The 21448-nt window shown below is 41.2% G+C and overlaps 1 protein-coding gene across 1 annotated transcript; it reads left to right on the top strand.

The window, feature by feature from the left end:
- Positions 1 to 91: 91 nt before the first annotated feature.
- On the top strand, positions 92 to 20697 carry LOC114799145 (tripartite motif-containing protein 16-like). Its single transcript, XM_028995431.1, has 7 exons — positions 92 to 593; positions 18616 to 18720; positions 18809 to 18904; positions 19116 to 19349; positions 19493 to 19652; positions 19780 to 19836; positions 20168 to 20697. Exons 1-7 carry the CDS (start codon positions 111 to 113, stop codon positions 20677 to 20679), a joined length of 1647 nt encoding a protein of 548 aa, XP_028851264.1. The 5' UTR covers positions 92 to 110; the 3' UTR covers positions 20680 to 20697.
- Positions 20698 to 21448: the final 751 nt, after the last annotated feature.

Here is a 21448-nt window from a genome sequence, read left to right on the forward strand (position 1 = left end):
GTTAATAGAAGAAATTATAGGGAATAGGAGAAAAAAATGCTTAACAAAATACAATAATCAATAATACTGCTCCATCTGTGTGTGACACCATCTGATTATAAAGCAGGAAAATGGCTGAAGCTCCTTCTAAAGATCAGGATCTGTTCACTTGTTCAGTCTGTCTGGATCTACTGAAGGATCCGGTGACTCTTCACTGTGGACATAATTACTGTATGAGCTGCATTAAGAACTGCTGGGATGAGGAAGACCAGAAGGGCGTCTACAGCTGTCCACAGTGCAGACACACCTTCACACCAAGACCTGTTCTCTTCAAAAACCCTCTTATTGCTGAACTGGTGGAGAACGTGAAGACAACGAGACTCCAAGCTGCTCCTCCTGCTCTCTGTTACGCTGGACCTGGAGATGTGGAGTGTGACGTCTGCACTGGGAGAAAAGTCAAAGCTGTCAAGTCCTGCCTGGTGTGTCTGGTCTCTTACTGTGAGACTCACTTCAAAGTTCATAATGAAGCAAATCCAGGAGGAAAACACACGGTGACTGATGCTACTGGACGACTGCAGGAGAAGATCTGCTCTCAGCATCACAAGCTGCTGGAGGTTTTTTGTCATACTGACCAGGAAATAGTTTGTTTAAAGTGTGTGATCGATGAACACAAAAACCATGATACCATCTCAGCTGCTGCAGAAAGGACTGAGAAACAGGTAAGATCTGGAATTACAGTCTCTTCAGGACAAATAGTTTTCTGTATTAAATAAAATGTACCATCCCACCCTGTAAAAACAGGGGTTTTACCATTTAAAAGTAAAAACTTGGTAATTGTTGTAGAGTTTAAGTGATGGGACCTGAGGTGGTAGCAGGGCAGGGCGGCTAGAAATAGAAGAGATGACGAGATTCCTCAACTTTACAGTAAATTTATCTGAAGAAGTAAAAATCTGAAACTTTAGTGCAGTTTGTACATAACTGTTGCATTATAAAAAGTCATACAAATCTGATATGGAATTTTAATTTGAAGTGATGTGATGCACAGCAGCACAGCACACGGTGCACACAGTGAAATTTGTCCTCTGCATTTAACCCATCACCCTGAGTAAGTAGTGGGCAGCCATGACAGGCACCCGGGGAGCAGTGTGTGGGGACGGTGCTTTGCTCAATGGCATCTCAGTGGCACCTTGGCGGATCGGAATTCAAACCAACAACCTTCTGATTACGGGGCCGCTTCCTTAACCGCTAGGCCACCACTGTCTTCAGAAAGTGTTAGTGGAGACCCAGAAGGAATCCCAGCAGAGACTCCAGGAGAGAGAGAAGAAAGTCCAGGAGCTGAGAGAGACTGTGGAGACTCTCAAGATGAGGATTCTCCTCAGTCATATCCTGATCATCCAGAGAGATTTGATGTGTTCTACCAGGTTCTGTGTAGAGAGGGTGTGTCTGGATGCTGTTACTGGGAGGTGGAGTGGAGTGGGAGGGTTCATGTATCAGTTTCATATAAAGAAGTCAGCAGGAAAGGACGGGGTCATTATCTGTTAGGATGTAATGATCAGTCCTGGAGTTTGTTCTGTTCTACATCCGGCTTCTCTTTCCTCCACAATAATAAAAAAACTAAACTCCCTCAAGTCCCCAGCTCCTCCAGAATAGGAGTGTATGTGCATCACAGGGCAGGAACTCTGTCCTTCTACAGCGTCTCTCACACCATGAGTCCAGACCACCTTCACTCAACCCCTCTATCCTGGGTTTTGGGTTGATTCAGGGTCATCAGAAAAGCTACTTTGACCTACAGCAATTTAGAACAACTCTGGGGTCAATTTAGATGTAATTAATCCAGTCATAAGTAAATATTTTTTACAGCAATTTCTTTACAAAATTGAAGTTCTCTGACAGCTTTTCCATGTTTCCTTTCTGATGGGTGTTTGCAGTCAAAAGAAGATGTGAATGTGTATTATCTGTGATTTTGTGTGCAGTAGACTACTTGCAGTAGATCTAATAAGTGTAGACACCCTTCTTAAAATGGCAGGTTTTTGTGAGGTAAAAAATTAGATTACACGAGAAACCTTTCTGATTTATAATGTGACCTATGATCCGTAAAATTCAAAATAAAACAAATGTTATTGGCAGCTTAATTGATATTTATATAGTATTTTCATTAATTAATAATACCACATAGTAAATTAGACGTTTTTCTCCCTAATTCATGAAGTTCACCATATTTTTATTCAGTAGTTTGGATCATTGGATCACTGACTGTGTAGCGCTGGTAAGTGAAACTGATTAGTCGTCACATATGACACACCACACGGTGCACATTCGAACCGGCAAACTTCTTATTATGGGTCTGTTTCCTTACCCGCTAGGCCACCACTGATGCATATAGTCACTTGAACTTGAACTACTTTATATAAAGCTGGTAACTGGGGGTTGAGATGGGGGAATAAGATTTTCAGCTGAAAATGGATGAAAACAGCATATCTACTCAGTAAATATTCTGCTCCTGGTGAAAGAATATTTACTCCCAGTCAGGTCAGGCCATCCTGCCTTGCTGGTCTGTCGCAGAGTTCGGACTAGAAGTTCATGAAAACGGATCCGTATCAAGCCAGCAAGCTACCTCTCGCTCCCTCTCTGCCCAGCACAGAATTTTTGAAAAATGTACGTATTTTGGGAAAAATTACCGTACACACGCAATTTCTATTCTGATGTTGCTCAGAAAGTCTGCTTCATTAACACATTAACACATATCATCATAGACTGTGCATATTATAGTTTATATGCAACTTTTGCCCACAGAAGTACATTGAACAGCCCAGAAAATCATTTACACGTTGCAACAGTAACAAGAAGCTTTACTGTTAGTGCTGCTACATACTTTAACCACCCAGTAAAACGTTTTCATCCATTAATTTCTGCAAGTCTGATGGTGATGATGTGCTTGCTTACTCTTTGTATCTTCCATAGCTGCATTTTCACCATTCAAATCTGTGCTTAATCCACTCATCGTTGTTTACTTTGTGCGTCATCATACATTATATCTGGAAAGTCAAACCCACATTGCACAAGAGGTCAAAACTTATGGGATCACTTTCGGCAAAGCAACTAAAGCTCTACTATATGGGATCGCATTTGCCAGGCCACTGAAACATTATTGGATCTGTAGTTTGTGTGTTACCAGGCCATTATAATAGATCTATATTAACTAATCCACATCTGACCCGCGGGTCACGGGTTTGACACCTATGTGTACATTGTCCATTGATTGTCTGTAAAAACATTTGAGCCGACTGCATGTTTGCCAAGTATGTCTGCGCCGTGTGCTGTGCTGCTGTGTATCACATGTGACAATCACTTCACTTTTTTTTTTACTTTTGCAGCCAGATAAAAACAAAGATCTTTACCTGGTTGTGCTATGAAATAACATAAAATGAAGGGATAAATTATCGTACTTCATGGGATTTTTGTAATTATTGATTGTACATCGTACAGAGGGTAAAATTATGGTACAAATACAATAATTATCATATGTCTGGCAACACTGGCTCTGACACATACCTATAGTTTTATACATGCAGTGTTGGGAAGGTTACTTTTAAAGTGTATTTAGTTACAGAATACATGCCCCAAAATGTAGTTTGTAACGTATTCCGTTAAGTTACTCAATGTGAGTAACGTATTCTGAATACTTTGGGTTACTTAATATATTGTCATGCTTTTTACAACTACATGAATGTAGCAATCAGATAATAAAAAAAACTGTTTTTCCCTAACCATTTCTTTATTTATAAAGCTGAAAAGTGGAAGATTATTAGACAAACATAAAATATGCCATTGAAAAGTATTTACTGTTATGGTCACCAACATATTCCATCACTTAGTTAAAATAAAAAGTAGCCTTGCACAAGGAAACTTTGCATTTTCAATGGCCCTCTTCCTGATTAGGACAAAAAAGGTAAAAAAAAAAAAATGTTTTAAAGAATTTACTTCCAGGTGTTTCTTTGGGTTGGATGTGGAGTCTTTTGACGCTGAAAGCAGCTTGGTTGCTGGCAGAGTTTGCATTGCATGATCAGATTCGCCCATCCTTTTCTTCTTTACATGTGAAGTGGTGTCGGAAGAAATGCATTCCTGTCCGGCGACTGCTGGCTCTGTTGTGCTGGCTCCGGGTTCACCAATGTTAGCAGGACGCTTTCATTAGAGCCGCTTATTGCGTGTTTTGTTTGGGTTTCTGGTATTCTGACGATTTATGCTGCTTTGTCGGTGCTACCGTATAGGGTTCCATTTAAATTTGTACATTTCCGATAACGGTACAAATCACTTTAAATGGCAATACTCAGTCCACATGCACTGTAAAAGTATAAAGCTCATGGTGTAATAGTGAATTAAATCATATTTATTTACAATTTCAGGGGTAGCATGGATTTATGGGCGCTGAAACAGAGCGCAAACTTGACGGATTGCGCATGTGCAGATCCGCTAGGTAGCACAACTCGATATGCACAACTCGATATGTTATGCGTGGTCCGTGCAGCGTGGAATTACTAAAATTAGAGAGGGGATAGCCTAACACATGAAACAGGAAAAACCCACCATGTAATCCATTTATTTCAACAAAGTAACTGTATTCTGATTATCACTCATTTAAACGGTAACTGTAACGGAATAGTTACTCATATTTTGTATTCTAAATTCGTAACGCCGGTACATGTATTCCGTTACTCCCCAACACTGTATACATGGTATGTTGTTCTGATACCGACATTTACATTGAGGGAATAGCATACTTATAGTTTTATACAAGGTATGTTGTTCTGATACATGTATGTTGTTCTTTATACTGTGGCGTCATATTCTGAGTTTGTATAGTTCCTTAGTGTAGCAGTACTGATGGCGGCATTTAAAACAGAAAAATATGAAATAGTAAATGTAAATGAACCCTAACCCATTAGAATACGTTTCCATTTAGATACATGCAGTTCCCAAACAATCCCAAACAAAATGGAATCATAACAGAAACATTTGTAACTTTTGATTCCAATATGTACATACGTAGGTATTTGTTTTTACAAGACAGTCACACATTTTTCACAAACCACGGCTTTGCTCAGTGGCAAAAAAAAACTTTGGGGGAGTGCTCCAGGCCCTGGCTGGACAAAGGGGAATCTTTGGGCCAGTCCACCTCGCCCTGGACCAGTTGGTTCAGGAACTTCCTCCCTGTTCAGCTGCTCGGTCGCCATCTAGTGGACAAAAAGTGGGTAATCGGGGGACACAGACGCACACGCGCAGAGACAAACAAAATAGTGTCTTCTGGCCCTGTCACTGGACACTCCTGTACCTGCACTGGAGGCGGGATTGGTAGAGACTGGCTGAGACTGGCAGGTGCCGCTGGTATGGGAGGCAGGTGGCAGGCTGGCACGTTCTTGGCACGTAGCGGATCTTCTTCTGCATTGTGTAACTTTTTGATTTCGTTTCTTGAACCACAAATGATGAGCTGACACCCAAGAGATTTTCTGTGCAAAGTGTATTCTGTACAAAAAGCAAGGTCGCGTCACACATCGCGTCTTTCTGCACCTCTCTCTACAATCTACAGTATTAAAAGAACATAAAAAAAATATTCACAAAATAACACACATGTTCTATTCCTAATATGTACATAAATTAGAATGAAAGAAATAACTTTTTGCACACAAACCCCACGCACCTCTCACAGCTCACGCCATGTGTCCAAGAGACCTGAACCGGGTCTCAAAAACAAAATTAAAGTCTTTAGGAAATAAGAAAATAAAAGACACAAGAAAGAAGAAATATACTTATAAATCTAGTGTAACCATTTAACTCCGGCACAATAGCTTGCGTAGTATAGACCCAGCTCCCAACCCAACTTTGTGAATAGATTAACGGGGATATCTCACGTTAACGCCGATAACGGCCCACCACTAATACATATATATATATAGAGAGAGACACACACACACAATATACTAATATTTATATAATATTAATGAGATTTCATTTATGATACTAAAGAATTTCCATTAAAAGAAGGGGAACCCACATATAGACACACTCACACACAATACAACAGTTTTTTTTTAAATCACTATTTTAATCTTTACAGTCATGCTGTACTTGGCACAACATTATTTTAAGCCCTGTCGATTTCCAACATTGAACACACATGGCAATAATCCTCAGCATTCCCTACAGGTAATTCTGTGTTTCTTCATGGAATTTCTTTATAATAATTATGCATTTAATAAACAATTATTTGAGAAAAGAATTATAAAGAATATAGACCATGGTAAATTATTGACTTACCTAGTGGGTAACACACTCGCCTATGAACCAGAAGACCCAGGTTCAAATCCCACTTACTACCATTGTGTCCCTGAGCAAGACACTTAACCCTGAGTGTCTCCAGGGGGGGACTGTCCCTGTAACTACTGATTGTAAGTCGCTCTGGATCAGGGTGTCTGATAAATGCCGTAAATGTAAGTGTATCACAACTTCACTTTCACTCATGTGGCATTGCACCTGTTAATAATAAATTCAAGAAAAAGTTTAACTGAGACCAATACGCACAATCGCCAAAATCTGTATTATTTTTTTTATGGCCACACAGTAATGTGCTATATAACCACCTGAAAAAGCTTTGGTAAAACAAGGGCAATCTGTTTCAAGATGTCATTTTTTAGTAAAAAAAATTTAACTGCAAACTCTAAAGGCCACCAAACATACCTCAGTGTTCCAGCAGTGTACAAGCAAGTTGCATTCGTTCCAGCCCAACAGCTTCAACAGTGGTGAGCACCTGATTTCTACAGACATAAGGTAGTGTTCTGCAAACTGTAATGAGTAGTTTTCATTATATATAGAATAGAGAGAAAGAGAAAAGAAAAAATCATGTGCAACTGGATTCTGGACTGGACCAAATGTCCTCAGCTGGAAATTCCCTAAATATGTTTAGTTGAGAATAACGTGCATTTTACTTACAGTGCATCCAGAAAGTATTTACAGCGCTTCACTTTTTCACTTATGTTACAGCCTTATTTCAAAATGGATTAGGCAAATTTATAAAAAAAAAAAAAAGACACGCAATGAACAAAAAAAAAAAAAATTAAAAATCACGTAAGAAGTATTAACAGCCTTTGCTCAATACTTTGTCGATGCACCTTTGGCAGCAATTAAAGCCTCAAGTCTTTTTGAATATGATGCCACAGCTTGGCATTCCTACCCTTTGCCAGTTTCGTCCATTCATCATTGCAGCACCTCTCAGGCTCCATCAGGTTGGATGGGAAGCGTTGGTGCACAAACATTTTAATAACTGGCGCCCGTCACGGCGTCAATCTCTCTCGTCTCGGTTATCGCCGGAAGCACCTCGACCCCACGCTAGCTTTCAAAGGCCGTCGAGGTCCGTTCGCACGAATTCACTGGAACCACCCCCCCCCTACGGAATCGGCAGGGGGAACACGGACAGTGTGACAGATCCTCTCGACACCACAGTAGCTTTCGTAGGCCGCAGAGAGTCTGTCACGCTTGTGGAACCGATAAAAACATGGCATGTGTCTTGGCGGGGAACTGGTGATTACCGGAGGTGCGTCGCTGGAATTTTTATAAATATACAACAGGTGAACACGATCAGGGACCATTACACAGGACGAACATGAAACTCCGGTCCGAACTCCGGAGTAACCCCTGTCGGACCGGATCATGACTGTTTGTTTCGTAAGGGTGTGCAAACCAGGGGAATTTGAGGAACCACAAGGTCCAGATGTGCCAGTCAACATCACGGAGGTTCAAATCATTTTTCTTAAAAAGTAACAGTAGAGGGACAAATCACAAGAAAAATAGACTTGGTGAAGAAGAAAGTGACGTGCCACGTAGCAGTACGATTCCCAAAAGAAGAGAAGTCATTTTTCATTTATATCCCTACTATATAGCAATCGATTAGTTATTGTTGCTTGGAGATTTTAAGATGATGAAATAACAACAGATAAACAGATAAAACACAGACAGTAGTTCATAAGTTTTAAATAATATAATAAAAAAAAAACTGCTACATAGAGGAAAATAAGACACTGTCGCACCAGGACACACCTGGACAAATGGAAAGTCCTTTTCTCAAATAGAGATGATTTTTTTATTTCCACAGGTTTAGATTTAGATTTACAGCATTTATCAGACGCCCTTATCCAGAGCGACTTACAATCAGTATTACAGTCTCCCTGGAGCAATTTAGGGTTAAGTGTCTTGCTCAGGGACACAATGGTAGTAAGTGGGATTCGAACCTGGGTCTTCTGGTTCATAGGCGAGTGTGTTACCCACTAGGCTACTACCACCCTTAGTTTAATGGATGAAGACAACCATGAGGGACAATCATTTAATGTTTCATTACATGAATCCAGATCTGAGCACTGTGGGTATTTGGTGGTTGTCTGATGCACTGTTTCCCTCTCCCAATAATTTTAAAGATTTGACAGATTATAATTTGTAATTAAAGAGGTGTATTGGGTCAAAATACGTCAGTGATCATGTGTGTGCCTCTGTTTCATTCGAAATCATGCACGTCGAAGGAATCTACTGGAAAACGATGAGTTCTTCTGGATCGTTGAAAGTGACTATTATTTCTTTCTTTAAAAAATTATATGGCCAGGTTACTTTTGTGTAATGATGACAATGAAGGAGTTACTGCATGGAGAGGAGCTTCGATGGCCCAGGACTCTTCCCAGTGAGGTATTGGAACCTGTCTTCACCCAGTATATATAACCACTGTTCCCGATGCTCTTCCAGCTTCTTCGTCCATGATAAGCAAGACTGGTGAGTGAACATTAGAGAGAGGTCCAAGCAGGCAAATTCCAGCAGACCATCAAAGTTTTCTGAGGCATCATGCTTAACCACATAACGGTGCCATATCAATCCCAGGACTATTTTCAAAGGCCAGATCGGGTCACAACCACAGGCCAGAATGACAATCAGAGCTTTCAATTTCAACAATTTACACATTGTATACACTACCTAGAGTTCATTTGGACAGTCTTGGAAATTTTTACAATCTTGCATAAGTGAATATAAGGTCTGGGGCTCCAACTCTTCTATACTTTATAAGAACACCTCCATAATGTCGGTTTTCAGCACACCTTCATGTACTCTTTTTTTAAAGTATTCGACCGCTAAATATTCAGTTACCAAAGGATAATATTCCTCATCCAGCAAATTCACAAAGTAATCATTGTCTCCGTTTTCCAATGCATACAACATGGGCATGTAAGGCCTAGTTCGTAAATGTATACGTAAATTCTCCATTACCTCCAAAGACTGTTTTTGTTTTTTAAATGTTTTACAAAATTCTTTGTTTAATTCCATTTTATTATAATTTCTTTTTGTTTAAATAAAATAGTGTATTTGCACAAGAACTACTGTAACTACTGATTGTAAGTCTGTGAAGATTCTCAGTCATCCAGGTGAATTTGTCTGAAAGTTGAGTCAATCAGATTGACAAAGTTCTGTGGATGCAGAATGAAACGTCTCGACATTGAACTGGCTAAAACTATGTCGGATAAAGTAATCTGCTCTGGCCCATTACCGCAGTTTCGGCGTAGCGACGAGACCTGTAGCAGGCTCCTCGACATAAATTGCTGGTTGTCGGAGTGGTGTCCAAAAAATAAAGTGGGCTTTATTAATAACTGGCCAATATTTAGGGGGAAGCCTGGTCTTTTTGGGCGAGACGGCATCCACCCCAACTGGGCGGGTGCCACTCAGTTGTCTAAAAATTTGGCTCATAGTCTTAGAACCAAAAAACAAAACTGACTCGCCAGAGCGTAGAGTCACCACCCAGCGTGTATACTATTGACACTGTGTCTTTACCACGCTCTATTAAAACAAGAGACTCTACAAGAAACGTTAATAATAAAACTCATAAATATGCTGACACTGTGTCTGTTCCACGGGCTGGGCGGGGTGTCTGTTTCAGCAACTTACTACCCGTTACTATCACTCCTTCTGAACCTACCACCAGCACCCCCAACATAAGAATAGGATTATTAAATGTTAGATCTCTCACACCTAAAATGATCATTGTCAATGAAATGATTACAGATCAGGGGTTCGATGTACTGTGCCTGACCGAAACTTGGTTAAAACAAAACGAATTTGTAGCATTGAATGAGTCTAGTCCTCCTGGATACAGCTATGTACACCAACCTCGCTTAACTGGAAGAGGAGGTGGCGTCGCAGTAATTTATAAGGATAACCTCGGTATTACTCATAAACCCGGACAAGGATTTAACTCTTTTGAGATTCTACATACCAATATAACTCATGTAGTCTCACAAAATGAAAATCCTAAATTCATTCCATTGATTATTATTTATAGACCCCCTGGACCTTATTCTGAGTTTTTTAGTGAATTTACAGATTTTGTCTCCAACTTAGTTGTATCTGTGGATAAAGCCCTAATTGTCGGCGACTTTAACATCCACTGTGATAAATTAGAAGACTCACTAAGAACAGCATTCCTGTCTTTATTAGACTCAGTTGGAGTTAACCAACATATAACAGGACCTACTCACGAAGGTGGTCACACGCTCGATCTTGTGTCGACTTTCGGTTTAAATATAGAAGATATAGTTACTCTTTCGCAATCTGAAATGATCTCAGATCATTTCCTCATCGCTTTTAAAATGTCTCAGACACAACAAACTCAATCCCCCTCGTTATAGAGACAAACGGACAATTACATCAAGTACGGCACAGAGGTTTATTAATACCTTACCAGATTTATCAACGCTGATAAACTCACCGTCAGACCCCGCTGAACTTGACCAAGCGACCAAATGTTTAGAATCAACACTGCGTAGTACGTTAGATATAGTCGCTCCCCTCAAAAGGAAGATAGTAAGAGATAAAAACTTAATTCCTTGGTATAATGATCACACGCGCTCGCTTAAGAAGACCGCCCGGAAATTAGAACGCAAATGGCGTCAAAGTAAATTAAACATATTCCGAATAGCTTGGAAGGAGAGCCTACTTAACTATAAGAAGGCTCTTAGCGCGGCTCGATCAACGTATCTGTCCTCGTTAATAGACAAAAACAAAAATAATCCCGGATTCCTGTTTAAAACTATAGCCAAACTAACCAGGAATAAGACAGAAACGGATACTACCACTCAATATAATCATAGTAGCGATGATTTTATGAATTTCTTTAATACTAAAATTGTCGCGAATAGAGAGAAGATTAAAAGCACAACAAATAGCTCCGCCGATATTTCCATGGAAAATAATCTTCTAATAGACGACCACCGATTAGAACGATTCAACCCTATTAAAGAGCATGAATTAATCAAATTAATCTCGTCGTCAAATCAATGTACTTGCACTTTGGATCCGATTCCAACAAGGTTCCTTAAGCAAATAGCACCCAATATTATAAATTCTATCCTCAAAATTGTTAACTCGTCGCTTAGCACCGGCCACGTACCAAGTTCGTTCAAGGTAGCAGTCATTAGACCCCTGATTAAAAAGCCGGATCTTGATCGCAGTCAGCTTTCAAATTATAGACCGATATCCAACCTTCCGTTCATATCAAAAATCTTAGAAAAGGTCGTAGCCCAGCAGCTGAGCGCATACCTAGACTGTAACAATATCCATGAAGTATATCAATCAGGATTTAGACCTCATCATAGCACTGAGACAGCGCTGGTTAAAGTGGTTAATGACCTGCTGTTTGCCTCTGATCAGGGACGCATCTCGCTGCTTGTCCTGCTTGATCTGAGTGCAGCGTTTGACACTATCGATCACGCTATTCTCCTTGCCAGGTTAGAGAATGTTATTGGGATTAAGGGAATAGCCATTGAATGGTTCAGATCATATTTGACCAACCGATATCAGTTTGTGGACATCAATGGTGTTTCGTCTTCACATAGTAAAATAGAGTTTGGTGTTCCACAAGGTTCTGTCCTAGGTCCGTTACTTTTGCCAGATCAGAGGCAGCAGCTGAACAATATAGAGAATTGTCTGAAGGACATTAGACAGTGGATGCTCACCAACTTTCTCCTGTTAAACCCTGACAAGACAGAAGCGCTTGTACTTGGGCCTCAAGCAGCCAGGCATAAACGGGCTGACTACGCAATAACCCTGGATAGCCTTTCTATCTCACCGAGTATTGAAGTGAAGGATCTAGGTGTCATCATTGATGCAGGTCTCTCATTCAGTTCGCACGTAGATAATGTCACTAGAATAGCATTCTTTCACCTTAGAAATATTGCAAAAATAAGAAATATCATTTCAATGCATGATGCAGAAAGGTTGGTCCATGCATTTATTACATCAAGGTTAGATTACTGCAATGCATTACTGTCTGGATGCTCTAGTATGCATGAGTAAACTCCAGCTAGTACAGAATGCTGCAGCCAGAGTTCTAACCAGAACCAGGAAATTTGACCACATCACCCCAGTCTTACAATCACTGCACTGGTTACCCATCAAATTTAGGATTGACTACAAAATCCTACTTTTAACCTATAAAGCTCTAAATGGTCTCGCCCCACAGTACCTGAGTGAACTTTTGGTTCTTTACGAACCGCCACGCCCCCTTCGATCAATGGGGGCGGGGTCACTACTGGTACCAAAGGTGCAGAAGGTCACAGCTGGGAGCAGATCCTTCTCCTATAGAGCTCCGCAGTTGTGGAACAGCTTGCCTGTCAGTGTCCGGGACTCAGACACAGTCTCAGTGTTTAAATCCAATCTCAAAACCTATCTGTTTTCTCTGGCTTTTGCTAAAGTCCTAGACCCTCATTTCACTTCATCTTGACGCAGTGTCAATTATAAAGTCCAGTTTATCACAGAGTCCCCCTGTTAGACACAGACAAAGTTAAATTCACTCTAGTTAGGCTGTCCTAGTTAGGGTACCGGGCCACTGTAGCACCAATATACCACTATAACCACATATTTCAGTATCGGTCGTACAGTGCAACCGTCTGCCGCTGCTTCTGTTTATTTTTCCCCGAGACACGGAATCAAGCACCCAGACTACTGGCAGACCCCAGTGAAGAGACCAGCAAAAAATCCTGGTTCCTGACAACTGGTTAACAAGGACATACCATGAAACAAACCAGAGGGTCACCACAGCCACCACCACTGTTACAACTACAGCTATAGGGATCTTCAAATGGACCATTATGGACACGTAATCTAGACCATGACACTGACTACATCCTGGACTTCTCCAACCTTACAACTGTAGGACTTATTATTATATCATCCCCAACCCTGCACTGACACCATTTGCAGGCTCACTCTACCCTGGAAGGGGGTCCCTCTCTGTATCACTCCTTCCCAAGGTTTCTTCCTTTCTTTTTTTTCTCTCTCCTAGAGTTTTTTTTGTGTGTAAAAAGACCATGGGGAGAGAACAGAGTGTAAAAAACTCTTTCTCCTTCCACACAAAAGCACTGTATTCAACCACTCCAACTTGATGTTACCTGGCAGAAAGAGGCATGGCACAATAGAGAATAAAAATGAACAGTTTGTAATTTATTAACACACGATAAATTATTATTGCAATTACATGTGAATATTGTATGTAAAAAGGTACCAAGGTTACAGAGAAAACAAAAATGAGAAGAAAGAGTAAAGGGAGAGAGAGAGAGAGAGAAAGAGGTAGAGCCATGAGAAAAAATTAGATGATAGAGCAGACTCGAAAAACAGAAAATCCGGTTTCAATGGAAAACCAGCTGGGAAAGAAAAGTCCCTTTTCCACATGTGAACAGACCTTTATACCCCTGGCCTACAGGAAGCTGTCACAGACCAATCAGAACCTGTTGTTTCTGACGTCACGCCCCGGTGCCTCCCGTCTGGGGAAGACAGAGAGTGGGCGGTCCCGACGGCCGGCAGCTCACACGTTTGGCTTGGGGGATGTGGGAATGCAGTTTGACAAAGGGATGCAAAAACGGAGGTGTTGAATCTCTATGCACAACAAAGGCACAGGAATGTCATGTCTCCAAGATGTCCACATCTTACAGTACCATTTTACATACAATATTTACATGTACATGATCAGCACATCATTTTATCATGTTTCTGACTGTCAAAGCCTGAATAAATATGGTGGACTTACATTCTACTCACTGGCTGCATGGTCCGTGTTCACGTTTGCCTTAACTTTCGCCCTGGTTTACTGGAATAAAAAATTACTCACTGAAAAGTATCTTCATGTATGCAGTTGTCACGTCCTCGATTAGGGGAAGTGAGTGACGTGACAATGTTTCAGAGTGGAAAAAGGGCTGAAGTGAAGTATGAACAGTGTTAATTATAGTGAGGGAAATTAACAAGCAACAAAGAAAACAACCAAGCTAATGGACACACACAAATATTTCAGACGTATTTTTGTGTTTAGCCTCCACTGGTAGAAAATATTAAAGGTCATAGTAGTTGCACGTTATGTAGGAGTGTGAAGGACCATTAACCTGTTGTTGAAGCAAGGTGAAAATACGTAGAAACAAATGCCTTGAATTGGTTGGGAGTCAGAGAGCGCTGTTGGGAAACATCTCGTTCAAATGGTTCCAGTGCTCATGTGCCCTGGCCGGTGGCCCTGGGCGGAGTTTGCAGCTGTCAGTAAAGATTACCGTAATTCTTCTGCTGGGAGTTGTATATGAGTTCCTTTTTAACAATTCACGTAATAAACCACTGCTAAATCAAATATTTAAAACCCAAGCGTGGTAAACCAGCACCCGGTCAAAACACACCTGTCTGTAACATACAGGCCTCTCTGTTGCATCTCCAGCATACCGCCTTCCTGGCGGTCTTGTCGGAAGATGATATAGTTTAATTAAAATGTCTATAATCAACTTCTAATCATTGCTAATCATTGCATTGCTCTACATTTACAGCATTTATCAGACGCCCTTATCCAGAGCGACTTACAACCAGTAGTTACAGGGACAGTCCGCCCCTGGAGCAACTTAGGGTTAAGTGTCTTGCTCTGGGACACAATGGTACTAAGCAGGATTTGAACCTGGGTCTTCTGGTTCATAGGCGAGTGTGTTACCCACTAGGCTACTACCACCCATCCATCTTTGTTTCTATTGGCGGTGCGACGATGCATTACAGCGTACAAAGGTCAAAGTTCAACAAAATGTATCTTTGACCACGGTGTGCACATAATGATTTAATATTTATTTGGGGTGTTTTTCTTTTTCTAACATCTCTTTACTTTATAATGGCAGAGGCTCATCTTCTATTGTGAATCTGCACTTCACAGCACACTTTCTAAGGTTGGTATATGTTTGTTCCAGCAGTAGGTTCCAGAACTTTCCATTCATGCCAGTTGTTGCTCTGGATTTCATTTTAATGTCATTTTGCAGTAGGATCATCTCATTCTGGAATGTGGGATTGTGCTACTACTGTAGAAACAATTTATTCCGCATAGTTACGTTTACATCATTTATCATTTACATTTATCAGTCAATCCAGAGCGACTTACAATCAGTAGTTACAGGGACAGTTCCCCCCTGGAGACACTCAGGGTTAAGTGTCTTGCTCAGGGACACAATGGTAGTAAGTGGGATTTGAACCTGGGTCTTCTGGTTCATATTGCCAGTGTGTTAACAACCCACTAGGCTACTACCACCCTTCAGCACCAAACCATAATCAGCACCAAATGGAAAACAAAAGTAGCTGGCAATAGATTTGAAGGATGCAAAGTTAGGAAATGGCTTGTCAAACTCTTATTTTCCTCATAATGTGAACGGTCTTTTCCCTGATGCTGACAGAACTGACCATGTTGATCAGTGTTGGGAAGATTACTTTGAAATGTGTAAAAATATTTACCGCTGAGGTTCACACTGTTGGAGTAGTGATTTTTATTTTTTACATATTCATCATAGGATGCTATATTAATAAATACCTGTGAGCAGACCTATATTATGTAGCATGTAGCTACTCGACCATGTCATGGTGGGTAGCCATGACAGACACCCAGGGAGCAGTGTGTTGGACAGTACATTACTCAATGCCACCTCAATGGCATTTTGGCGTTTCGGGATTTTCTTCCTTACCCGCTAGGCCACCACAGAACCACAACTCTGCTGTTAGAGTTGGTTTACTCCTCATAGTTATAAATATTCTATTTAGATTAAAATCGGTTTACTCTGAAATATTGACACTCAATCTTTTACTATGTACTACAATTATGTTACTATATCATATATATTATATTTATGAGAAGTCTATAAGCAGATGGCTGAAGACAGGCCACAAATTACATAGACTGAGACCAGCTGGGTTCATACGTCATAAAACCTCCATCAACACATATCCTCAGTAACAGGAAGGATCTGAAGAACATGGCAGGAACAAGCAGATGTTCCACAGCTCTGCTGTAGAATATAATCATTCTGTGTGTGTGTGTGTGTGTGTGTGCACGTTTCCCACCCCAACAGCAAATCGTCTCCCGGTACTAATGCCCCCTCAGTCTCTAGGCCAGTGTGGTCAGTGGAAGCTTGTTCTGGAGGGTGGACAGTCAAATCAGGAACATAATTCACCTCCCGTATATCACCTTCGTGGTTGTGGGGTGCATTAGCGGCTGGCAGGGCTGGAAGTCATCGGGGTCACACGCGCTCTTCATCTCTGTTTCCTCCTCTTTCCTTGTGCCTGACATATTGAGTGCAGTGAGTATAAGTATTAGTCAAAGACAACCCAAGTAAAAACCAAAGGTGTTTAAGTGAAGGATTTTATATTTAAACTAAATCCAAACCTAAATGTCCCCAAGCCATTTCTAAAGCTTTGGGACTTCAGCAAACCACAGAGCCATTATCCTCAAATGGCAATAACATGGAACACCTTCCCAAGAGTTGCTGGCTGACTGATCCTTGAACTGATAACTTGAAAGCACGTTGTAAGTCGCTCTGGATAAGGGCGTCTGCCAAATGCCGTAAATGTAAATGTAAATGTAAATGATCCAAGAGGTTACAAAAGATCCCACAACAACGTCCAAGGAACTTCAGACCTCAGTTCCTTCATTTAAGTTCAGTGTTCATGACTCCACCATAAGAAAGAGACTGGGCAAAAATGTGCCAAGACGAAATCCACCGGTGAGCAAAAAGAACATTACAGCCCTGTCCACAAAGAAAGTTTTTCTCAAAAACGGCAAAATTTCTATCCAATCTGACCTTGTGTCCCCATGGAGACGATGTGTCAGTGGCCTCATAACGGTTATTTTCTGTAACGGGTTCCAGACTGGATTTCCAGAGGTAGAAAGTAACAAATTACATTTACTCACATTACTGTAATGTAGTTTTTGTGAGTAATTTGTCATTTGTTTTTGAAATAGGTAATTTTATTTTTACTCAAGTATTTTATGTCGCTACATTGGAAACCCCCCTGTTACTGAGTAAAAAATGAAATGCAGAAGAAAAAAAATCCATCTGAACTGAAAGGACATTTTGCAGGCGTTCGCACGAGGCCTGTCTATGGTCCTGAAGTGGCTTGAAATGGTGATGTGTATAATGAGTGCTTCACCGTTCAGAGAGCGGCAGCTCAGACGGCTGTAGAACAGTGCTATTGATCGTCAATTAGGTTTGAGTATATAGTTTACCATAATCGTTTTATCCTTGTTTGTTTATAAGGTTGGTCCTAAAGTAATAATAAAAAAACATAAATAAGATAATAGGGTATAACTGCTGGTGAGTGTGTCATGTGTGTCGGAGATTCCTGTTTGGAAATCCAGTTTAAACTGATGATACACAGTGTTCATGGTAAAGAATGTTGTGTATATTAAATGAAAAGTGAGATTGAGGCCTAAAGAGTAAGGAAAGAGAATCCATCAAGTGAACAAGGAAACATTCACAAAATCACAAAATGTTTTTTATTGGTCAACATCAGCTGTGCTGCATGTAATCTGTGATAGCAGCAATAAAACAAAACTAGTGAAGGAAATGGAGAGCAATGTACACAAAGTATTACAAAGTATTTTTCCATCTTCCAACACATCAACTTCCAGACATGATCGAATCTTTACTTGCTTCCTGATTACTCCTTACAATTTATAATAAATTACATGAGATCACCAAATGGACTAAATGGGTTTGTGGAGAGAAAACACAGCTCATGACTCCTCCCCTTTCTGAGACATTGATCCATTCTGAGAAATGAAACTAAGAGTTAACTCTCTTTTCTGCTGCTTTTCTGCTGAAGCTCCTTCTAAAGATCAGGATCTGTTCACATGTTCAGTCTGTCTGGATCTACTGAAGGATCCGGTGGCTCTTCCCTGTGGACATAATTACTGTATGAGCTGCATTAAGAACTGCTGGGATGAGGAAGACCAGAAGGGCGTCTACAGCTGTCCACAGTACAGACACACCTTCACACCAAAACCCTCTTATTGCTGAACTGGTGGAGAACATGAAGAAGACGAGACTCCAAGCTGCTCCTCCTGCTCTCTGCTACGCTGGACCTGGAGATGTGGAGTGTGACGTCTGCACTGGGAGAAAAGTCAAAGCTGTCAAGTCCTGCCTGGTGTGTCTGGTCTCTTACTGTGAGACTCACTTCAAAGTTCATAATGAAGTAAATCCAGGAGGAAAACACACGGTGACTGATGCTACTGGACAACTGCAGGAGAAGATCTGCTCTCAGCATAACAAGCTGCTGGAGGTCTTTTGTCGCTCTGATCAGAAATGCGTTTGTCTGATGTGTTTGGGGGATGAACACAGTGGACATAAGACAGTAGCAGCAGCAGCAGAAAGGAGTGAGAAACAGGTAAGAACAAGTAGAAGATCGCTTGGTCCATAACAGATTTACAACAAGTCACTGGGGCATATCAGAAGTATTTTTTTTTAACCAACAGAAGCAGTTGGTGGAGACCCAGAGAAGATCCAAGCAGAGACTCCAGAAGAGAGAGAAGAAAGTACAGGAGCTGAGAGAGGCTGTGGAGACTCTCAAGGTGAGAAGTGAGGCGAGGAGAAGAGACATTTCAGGACTCAGTCAGGTCTCTCCTCCAGTCAGCCAGTGAGGAACTCAGTGTCTGGACACTTTCCAGTCCCACTGAGACACCACACTGTGAGGAACAGGCTGCTGTCTGGGGTCCCAGTAGGAGCTGAGTGAAGGTCTGCTGCTTCAAATGGACCCCGTCCTCTCTCTCTGTCTCCTAACAGCGCTCTGCACAGGCAGCAGTGGAGGACACTGAGAAGATCTTTACTCAGATGATCCGCTCCATTGGGAAGATGCGCTCTAAGGTGTGTAAGATAATCAGAGATCAGGAGAAGGCTGAACTGAGTCTGACTGAAGGACACCTGGAGCTGCTGGAGCAGGAGATCATTGTTCTGAGGAGGAGAGACGCAGAGCTGGAGCAGCTTTCACAAACAGAAGATCACATCCTTTTCCTCCAGGTACCATCACTGCTCTCTGATCATCTACAGAAGGCGGCGTCCCTCACAAACTTCTCTCCTATGGAGCTGCTCTTCACTTCTCCCCAGTAAAGTGTATTTAAAGTCTCTCTCCATTTCTGTCTCTTGTCTGTTTGTCTCTGTAGAGTTTCCCGTCTCTCTGTGCTCCTCCTGGATCTAAAGATCTCCCCAACATCACCGTCAAGCAGAGCTTCTCTTGTCAGGCTGTAGTAAAATCTGTCTCTGCACTGAAAGACAAACTGGAAGTTTTCTGCAAGCAGGAAGTGAAGAAGATATCAGCAGCAGGTTGGGAATTTATTAAATATGAGAATTGAATGATAGATGTGATCAAGAAAACAAATATATTATTACAAATATATTACAGGATTATGTGGTAAGAATTAGTCACGATGAAATATTTCTATTTCCATAGAAAAATACATCAAAATAGAATTTGCTGAACCTTTGACCAGATCTGATTTCTTAAAATGTGAGTATCTCCCTCTCTCTCTCTCTCTCTCTCTCTCTCTCTCACACACACACATTAAATATTCTCAGCTTCACAGGAACACCTGTACACACGATTCTGCTGTATTTGTATTAATTTATATTAATAACTGTTGATCTGATTTGTCTCTCTATAAATACTGAATTATTTTATTGGTTGATTATGTTGGATGATTTGGGGATTTTAGTTTTTGTATATGAATCTCTGGAGGTTTTATGCCCTCTTGGGATACAATAGAGAATATATATAATCCAGATTTCATTATCTGTCATTTTTTTAGCCCTGAAAATCTGTCTGTTTACCTCTTGACCAGATTCTTGCCCGTTGACTCTGGATCTAAACACGGCAAATAAATATCTCCGTCTGACTGAGGAGAACAGAAGAGTGACACGGAGTAAGGTGGTCCAGTCATATCCTGATCATCCACACAGATTTGATGTGTTCTATCAGGTTCTGTGTAGAGAGGGTGTGTCTGGACGCTGTTACTGGGAGGTGGAGTGGAGTGGGAGGGTTCATGTATCAGTTTCATATAAAGGAGTCAGCAGGAAAGGAGCGGGTGAGAATTGTGGGTTTGGACGTAATGATCAGTCCTGGAGTTTAGTCTGTTCTACATCCGGCTTCTCTTTCTGGCACAATAATAAACAGACTGAACTCACTCCAGTTACCTCCAGAATAGGAGTGTATGTGAATCACAGGGCAGGAACTCTGTCCTTCTACAGCGTCTCTCACACCATGACCCTCCTGTACAGAGTCCAGACCACCTTCACTCAGCCCCTCTATCCTGGGTTTTGGGTTGGTCGAACATCAACAGTGAAGCTGCTGTGACAGTTAATTATGATACGTAGTCATTCAGGAGTTCACACATAAATTCATACATTACTTGATCTCCATTATTTTACTTCATTTGCATATAGAAAATCAAGGTGCCACTGAGCAAAGCACCGTCCCCACACACTGCTCCCGGGCACCTGTCATGGCTGCCCACTGCTCCCCAAATGTGATGGATAAAAGCAGAGGACACATTTTGTTTTGTCACTGTTTGCTGTGCTCCAATGATTCACAATGACCATCACTTCGCTTTAATTTTTTTTTCTATGACGCTGAACGCCACCCGATTTTCCTGTAATTAAAAAAACTTCTCACAGATCTCCATTAGTGAAACCATTTCCTCTTGTTCTTAGCCATATAAGCATGAGACAGGCAACCTTTCCTGGCTGCCCACTGCTCACTAAGGGTGATGGATTAAGTGAAGAGGACACATTTTGTTGTGTCATAATGTGCTGTGCAGTGTCACAACGAGAAAAAAAAAAAAAACAACTGTGGAATGATCCTTGGAGTGCTCGTGCTCACTCAGCTTGTTGGCGGGTGCAGTTTTGGAACCACTGATGAAGAGCCAGCTGCCCTTGTTAAAGACACTGCAGGTTTTTTAAGTGGCAGTGACTGTGTTTTATGGTCGTCTTGGGAGTGCAACATGTCCCAGTATCCAAGCTTAATTACATCCGTGGCCTTGAATATTGACTAGCTATGATCTTGTACCCTTATCGCGCTCTATAAGGCTCCGTCTCCTAAGTGAGTATATACTTCCTTAGGAGAC

Source organism: Denticeps clupeoides, chromosome 11 (assembly GCF_900700375.1).
Source record: "Denticeps clupeoides chromosome 11, fDenClu1.1, whole genome shotgun sequence".
In the NCBI taxonomy this organism is placed as follows: Eukaryota; Metazoa; Chordata; class Actinopteri; order Clupeiformes; family Denticipitidae; genus Denticeps; species Denticeps clupeoides.